The 7,527-nt window shown below is 38.3% G+C and overlaps 2 protein-coding genes across 5 annotated transcripts in view; one reads left to right on the top strand and one right to left on the bottom strand.

Annotated features, from left to right (window-relative positions):
- Window positions 1-2,352, top strand: part of adam28 (ADAM metallopeptidase domain 28) — a 27,951-nt gene extending 25,599 nt beyond the window's left edge. The window contains exon 23 of the mRNA XM_032516079.1: window positions 98-2,352. Within this exon, the coding sequence (XP_032371970.1) occupies window positions 98-130 (33 nt within the window). The 3' untranslated portion in view covers window positions 131-2,352. The remainder of the gene's footprint in view (window positions 1-97) is intronic.
- Window positions 2,353-4,571: 2,219 nt separating this feature from the next.
- Window positions 4,572-7,527, bottom strand: part of ppp3cca (protein phosphatase 3, catalytic subunit, gamma isozyme, a) — a 43,338-nt gene continuing 40,382 nt past the window's right edge. For 3 of the 4 annotated variants that reach the window (XM_032516080.1, XM_032516082.1, XM_032516083.1), the window contains one exon: window positions 4,572-5,860. In XM_032516080.1, the coding sequence (XP_032371971.1) occupies window positions 5,700-5,860 (161 nt within the window). In that variant the 3' untranslated portion in view covers window positions 4,572-5,699. The remainder of the gene's footprint in view (window positions 5,861-7,527) is intronic. The other variant, XM_032516081.1, reaches the window with a different exon arrangement.

Raw genomic sequence — 7,527 nt, 5'->3', positions numbered from 1 at the left:
GAGAATAAAAGACAGATATAGGGAACATAAAAGTGTAAGTAGTAATAACAAAACAGAAGCTGAATCAATAACCAAATCTTTTTATTTTGTCCTCTAGGCTCTGAGGCCAGTACCTCCACCAAAGGTCTGACTCACCTGAGTCCAATGTCGCCAACGAGAGGCTGCTGGAAATCTGGACAAGTTTTCTATTAAAGACAGCAGTTTTGTTCACTGCAGTGGTGTCTGAAGCACAATGGAGTGTTAGTACCACTGACGTGCAAAGTGCAGGAGGACAACAAGAGACTTTAAATTGTTACTTGCATGCCATGCACTGAGGACTTTTTGTTACTGGATGAACTTTGGGTTTTTTTAAGGCACTTTTTTATACTATAGGGTTGGGTGCGAGCAACTAGAAAGAGCTCTGGCCCTGAACGTAAGCCATATCATTTTATACATGTTGTTATTTTGTCACTTGGTAAAGAATATATGAAAGTATTCAGAGACTGCAGTAATTAGTTAATATTTTATGTTGCATTAAGCCTAAAGATGCTTTGATTAACCTGGTCTTACATTTCAGGCACTCTGGTGCATTATAGTGCAAACTAATGGAATATGAAAGATTCCAGATGAAAACAAACTGTGGTAATTAGGACTGCGTGAACCTTGCCACTCTAAAGTTCTATAATATGTTGCATGTCAGCATTGTTTGTTCAATCTCAAGAAAATACTGTCAAATGAGAAAATGCAAGAAAGGAATAGATGGTGGTGGTGATTTTTAGTTAAGAGATACAGTAGGTCTGTCAGATTGTAGACAATGCCCGAATCCAGTGTTTGGACAAATATACACAGTGTTAAACAAGATCGTGGTTTCTGTCGCCCCATGAGGAGAAGTCACCAGACAACACAATCTTCTGAACATGAGCCATAGTAACAAATACAGAGAGTTGTGGGGGGCTGATAGTCTTAATTAGCTTTGTAGCATTTGGCAACGGCTGGAATTTAACAGACGTTCATTAATATCAAAACATTACGCAGTAGAGCTTTAAATAAAATGTCATAATCACTTTTTCATGCCAATGTTAGGGCATTTACAATCAGCACACTGTCTGAGATGTAACCAAAACGTTTGACATTGTAGGTTTTACTTCATTATTATTACTAATCTGGTTTTATGTAAAACAATTTTTGCAATGCACACGTCATAGTGCTTATTGTCTCGAGTGAGGTCAGTACGTGAACAGGTACATAATGTATAAAACATCACGTGAGATCATTGGCGCTTTCCGACTGGAGGGATTTTTGCAGTTCCTAGAACATAACCTTCTTAGAACCCTTTTATTCTTCAATTTGAGGATTATTAAATTCCTCTGGTCAAAGTTCCTGAAAGGGCGCTTTCACACCTGTAGTTCGTTTGCTTTGGGCCGAATCAGTTGGTGAGTTATTTGGACGGTTTGGTTTGGTTTCACACCTGGAAAAATCCAAGCGTACCAAATTGAGTTACTACAGATCAGGCAAGAACGTCCAGCCCTATTATTGGTCAGAGGTGTCTGGTGGCGGGAGCAAGAAAGTAAATACAGGAAGAAGGTCCTGTGTTCTGGTCTAGTGGTCAAATCAGCTCATTTCCTTAAAATGATCAGACATGACATGGTCACCCAGACTTGGCTCTGCTCTGCCGGCGTCTGTCTCTCACTTTAGCGGCAGCTGGTTTGACCACGGGGATACGAGTGACGGACGGAGAGCTTCACCGCAGTCTGTTTCTGTGATAGAAACACTGCAAGCTGCTACAGTTTGCTGCTCTGCTGCAAAGCAGACTGCTAAACACCCCGGAGTACAGGAGACATCAGCTCAGACTGGAGGAGTGTGTATAGTTGCTACTGTTTAGAAGAGGACTGTTACTATAACTACGTTCCTGTAACTAATTGGTCAGAAAGAGACTATATCCAAGTTTCAAATCATGACTGAAGGTGAAGGTGGTGTTTTTTTATGTGGCATGGCTTTAAAGGGCAGCTTAAATGTAGCAGCATTACTAATCCAATCCTTGAACAGTGAGGATACAAAGCAGCAAAAGTTCAGAGACCATTTCAGTACAATTTAGCCAATTTCTAAAAAAGACTATGTTTCTGTGTTGTGTTAAAGAGGGCTGTAACCCAGGCGGTAGTACTCTTGATGTTAGAAGGCCTCTGACTGAAGATTACTCCTGTCCTCTGTGACAGCTCGCCCTTGAGCTAGGCATTAACCCCAGACTACGCAGCTCCAAGCAAGAATGTCTATATGATGTGTCACTTAAAATGTTTTGGAAACAGAAATGCTTAATGTAAATTAATCATGGGAAAATAACTATTAAATAATTATTTTGTACAAATGAATTGTGTGTAAAAAACTAAATGTTAAAGCTGCACTTCTTTTTTTAATGATAAACACATTCTCTTAAAGGGTAACTACCGTTTTTTTTTCTTTCTGGTTTTGCCACTGACAGGCTCAGATTTATATTCTAAGTGTCTGACGACATTATGAAAAGGATTTCTAAGGAGGTCCACCTTTCTGTTAAAGAGTAAGATCCTTTATTTATACATAAAAACATCGGGGAATTTGCATTCGCTAAACCCACCAGACTCCCTGTAAATAAACAGTAATTTTAGCATTGTACAATGCACTTCATTCAAAGTCATCAGAAATAAAAAATAAAAAAACGTTTTTTGGTTGAAATGAACACATGGTTCACCAACTTACATGTGAAAATATGCTGGCTCTATACACGCTAAACGCATTGCTTTTTTAAATGGAGTCTGGTGGGTTTAGCGCTAGCGACTTTAGAGCGGTTTATACAGAAAGGTCTCAAATTGATTTTAAAAGGTCTCTGTAGGGATCCTTTCCATAATGTTGTCAGACACGTAGAATAATAATCTGAGCATATCAGCAGAAAACAAGTATTTTTTTTAAGGTAACTACAAGCTGAACAATTGCCCTATTAACTTGCATTGTAGCACGCGCTTAATACTGGACCAATGTCAATGTCAGTTGTACCCATCAGTCACTTAGACACAAAAACATAGGGAAAGTGGGTCCAGGTTGAAGAAAAAAAACAAGTTACTCTTTAAAGCTGCATCAATTATTTTGTTTGTTTAAGTTTTGTCCTCATCTGGGCAGCGGAACAACCGGCAAACACAACACTGAAGACCTTTATTGGAGGAGTTTAAAATTAGCTGATGCAGCTTTAAGTAAAATAACAACCAACATGCAAGATGAGTCAAATAAAACACTGTATTTGAATTTTATTCTTTTCTTTCAAGTGATACATCTACATAAAAGAGTTCATGGCCTTGCATGACAAATACGGTACAGTTTTTTTTCACCCCTTTTTACAGGTGTTATAGGATTCTAAATGAACACTTTTTTTTTTACATTCTGCGAGATATGTATAGGACCTAAAAGGAGGTCAGTATACTGTATGGCTCACCCAATAAAGCCTTACCTTTAAAACAAATTTTAACATCACAGTTATAAATGTAAACCGAAATACTTAATCTTCAGGAAGCTTTCCCAGAAGTCTACTAAAAATAACGGCAAACGACAATATTTTGGAAATTTTAAGGATATCAAGATTAATATAACTGACATTGAATCTTTAATCATATGGGACTGAAAGTCTCCTGGCTTCATTCAACATCCACACACACATACAGATCTTGACATGTGTGGCCGAGGAGGCATGGCACATGAGCGCAAACGCCTCATTTAAAAAATAAAAAAGATAAATGAAAAAAAGGTAAATTCACAAGAGAATAGCAAATCTTAAAGGTTATTTCCCCACCTTTTCTTGAGTGACAAAAAGACAACATAATTACAGTCAGGTGTGTCAAAGCACCAGTTGAGTTGGTTGTTTGTCTTAGTAAAAGCAGGTGTTAAAGGGTTGGGAGTGCCTGTGAAGAAGAGTGGGGGTGGTGTGAACAGAAGAGAGCTGATTGGCTGAATACTTCAGAGCAGCAAAGCATACACACACCAGCAAGTGCTAATGGACCCCATATTGGTATGACCATGAGTTGTAAAAATATATATATATATATATATATATATGTATATATATATATACTGCGTACGTATGAGTCAGCCATAGTTGAGATGATTACAGTACTCTTAGGCCTTGATGGACAGCTGTTAGTGAGGCGGTGGTACCTTTTATAGTATCATCCCTGCCGAGGGGAATGACTCAGTCCATTGTGTCTGGGGACAGCATCCTCAAAGGCTGTCATTTCACTCAATGTCAAAAGTTTCACTTTTTTTGATGTGCACGAATATCCCAATTCAAAAAAACATCTGCATTCTGTGTAATCGACAGTAGATGGAGACACTGATACAGCTTAAGAAACAAAGGACAGCCGCAAAAAGCACACACCGGGTTTTTTTTTTCAGCGTATGACAATGAAACATAAATCCAAACGGCATATACCTGTTAAATACAATGAAATTTCCTAAGCAATAGTGATCATCAGTCTGTTTTGAGGACAGTTTGGCCAGCAGGTCCAGGTGTTTTCTGAGCAAATATGTCCTTTTTTTTGTCCACAACGACAACTGAAGATATATACTTATTTGTCAGTTGGTTTCTCGTGCTTTAATCTTCATGCACCGTGCTCAATCCCAGAGAGGCGGCTTAACTTCAGCGCTTCAGAAGAAGAGGTGCTTCCAAGCGCGATGTGGGAGTATTGGCAGGCTTGCTCGTGGTGATAGAATAAGACATGCTGTACTGTATATCCCTTATTTGGTTTAGTGGAGCGAGAACATCCTATTTGCCATTATGTGAATACAAGTCATAACCAGCACAGAACAGCAACCATCATTGCACACAAAGCATAAACCCCTAAATTTGTTAAAGGATTTGTGAATATTTACACTCACAAATTATAACACAAGAAGAAAATTGTTCATACTCTGGAAGTGAACAAAATACTGAACAAAATCCATTCAGCATCTTTGGGGAGGGATCATCAAAATGTATAAATAAGACTATAAATCTGTATTTAATTTCTGCTTCAAGTACAAAATATTAATTTGTAATAATTGTTCCAATATAATTTGCTTCCCTTCTTCTTTCTTTCACCTCTCAATACATACATCATTTATCTTTCAACTGACACACATGAAAGCAAAAGTACATATGTAGTGCCAAAAATGCAAGATGCATGAATGCATGACCCAAACGAGAATGTTGAGGCTATAGTATCTGTACTTCGAATTTTCCCTTACCAAACACATGGAGAACAATAAAAAAAAAGTAAAGTGACTAAAACTCCTGGATAACAAAGGCTTCATCTATTGGTATCAACTCAATTATTTTTTTATAATTTTGACCTGTATAAGTTAGGACTTCAGTGTACAGTATACACTTGAACACTTGCAAAATGTCTTAATTGAATGATTTGTTGCTAATAAACAATATATCTAATATATTTAATCCTAAATAAATATTTTTTTCTCCAGATAACGGACATGTTTTTTCAGAAGCTGAAAGTGTTTTCCCAGCGCTGTTGCCTCCTTTTGTTTGTTTTTTTATCTACCGTTGTGTCCGCTTCCTTTCCCCGCCCGACTGCGGGGGAGCAGAAGATGGACATGCAGTTTCAGTAGAGGTGACAGAGGGAGAGAGACAGAAAGAGAGAGAGTGGTTAGGGGCTATGAGTCATGGGGGTGTTGGTTGTGTGAAGATGGGCGAGCGGTGTTCCTGTTGCTTATCCATCAGTGCCGTTCTTGTTGGAGGTGGGGGTGTTGATCGTGGTTCCATCTGGCAGCTGGTTATCTTTGCGTGGCGGCATCCTCTCGTTTATCCTGTCCAGGCCGCGGGCCTCCTCAAAGTTACGAATCTTCCTCGTGGGAGAGAAGCCTTGAATGGCTGAAGAGACACCAAAGGGAAGATGATCAGAGGCTGGAAACCCTTGAGTAGTTTCCTTACTCCCGTCGCTGCAAACATTTGCTGTAAACTACATTCTTTTAGCTTTTTTTCCATTAGCCGCAATCAAAAGGGATTCCTTGTGGAATTTAACTAGCACGTTACAGATGAACAGTGAATACAACGCATGCACAAATAATCAATGACTCCTAAGCTACGACAATAAAGCACCTCACACTTTGTAAACTTACGGTAACGTCCCGAAGCAGCCAAGGAAACCAGACATAAAACGTGTGCAAATAAAAAGCAAACAAGTAAGAGACCGTTCAGACATACTCTTCAATCATTTGAATTATCAAGATAAACTTAGAATGAACACTCTTGGGTGGAGGTTTTATAGGTGGATATACAGCCAAAAGGAACAAGGTCGTCAAGGGTACTCTTGCACGACCAGATATCGGTGACCATCAAGCACATGTGCTCATTTGAATTAACCCTAAATCAATGATTCCCAACCAGGGGCACCTGTTTCCCAGAGGGCACTTCTGCAGTTGCCACAGGGACAAGCTAAGATTGTGGAGTAGGCTCAAATAATTTGAAGACACAGAAATTAAGATTTAATCAGGAATAAATTTAAATATGTGTTTAAGAGAAAAATAAAAATTCATAAAGAATTGAAAATTGGTGTGATGCTGCCCCTCGGTAAGTTTATTGTCATAATTACCAGTAAGCTACCTAGCCTGACTGCACAGTACACACATCTGTGTCATTTGTATTACCTTGAAGCCAAGTGTTGTGATTGCGCAGTGTGCATAAAAAAACAGTTAGTAAGCGCACACAGAAGTCAAAATGGGAAGCTTTGAGTAATGGCTATGTGGTTTAAATAGTTAGTTAAGGACTAAAGTCCTAAAGTTTAGCTAAAAGTAAAAAATAAACAGTTGAAATAATTAAATAACTAGCTAAACATTCCAATTAAACTGTTGAAATAGTAAGCTAAAAATAATGATTAAACAGTTGAAAAAGACAGATAAAACTAATGACTGAACTGTTAAAATAGATAGCGAAAAGTAACGATTAAAAAGTTAAAATAATAAGCTAAAAGTAAGAAACAGTTGAAATGGACGGCAGGCTAATTCACTAGGGTTCTATTTTATGTGTGAGCTAATATAGCACATCTGATTATGTGCACAGCAAGAGTTGTTTCTGTTTACTGAATGCGTTATTCAGTGTAAATATAATCGAGAATGTAGTTTAATCTCAGGTATGATAGTATATTAGGTTATTGCTGTCACTCTGTTAAAGGCAGACGTTCCTCTGTACTGTCGTTATGCAGATCAGGGAGATCTGATTGAGTCTAGACGGCACCGTAGTTAAGTGGGTCAAGTTGTAATGTACTGCCCCTGCCAGCAGGTGGCAGCAAAGCCACGTAATACTGTCTATTTACTGAGGCCATTTAAATGTACTGTTTATGTCTAATCGTTTCTATGTTAACTGTTAGCCCATAGTAGTAGAAAAAAATATTTATGATATCATCGTCCATGGCGATGTTATACTGTAAACATCATCAACTGCAAATTTAGGGGACATCGCCCAACTCTACAGATACATGTTGAAAAGTCCAGCTTGTGCCACTTTAAGCAGTGGCTGTATTAATTAAAACTTGATAAAAA

The sequence above is a fragment of the Etheostoma spectabile genome, chromosome 5, assembly GCF_008692095.1.
Source record: "Etheostoma spectabile isolate EspeVRDwgs_2016 chromosome 5, UIUC_Espe_1.0, whole genome shotgun sequence".
NCBI classification, from domain to species: domain Eukaryota; kingdom Metazoa; phylum Chordata; class Actinopteri; order Perciformes; family Percidae; genus Etheostoma; species Etheostoma spectabile.
The sequence above is the reverse complement of the archived record's forward strand: the minus strand, read 5'-3'. Positions and strand labels throughout refer to the sequence as shown.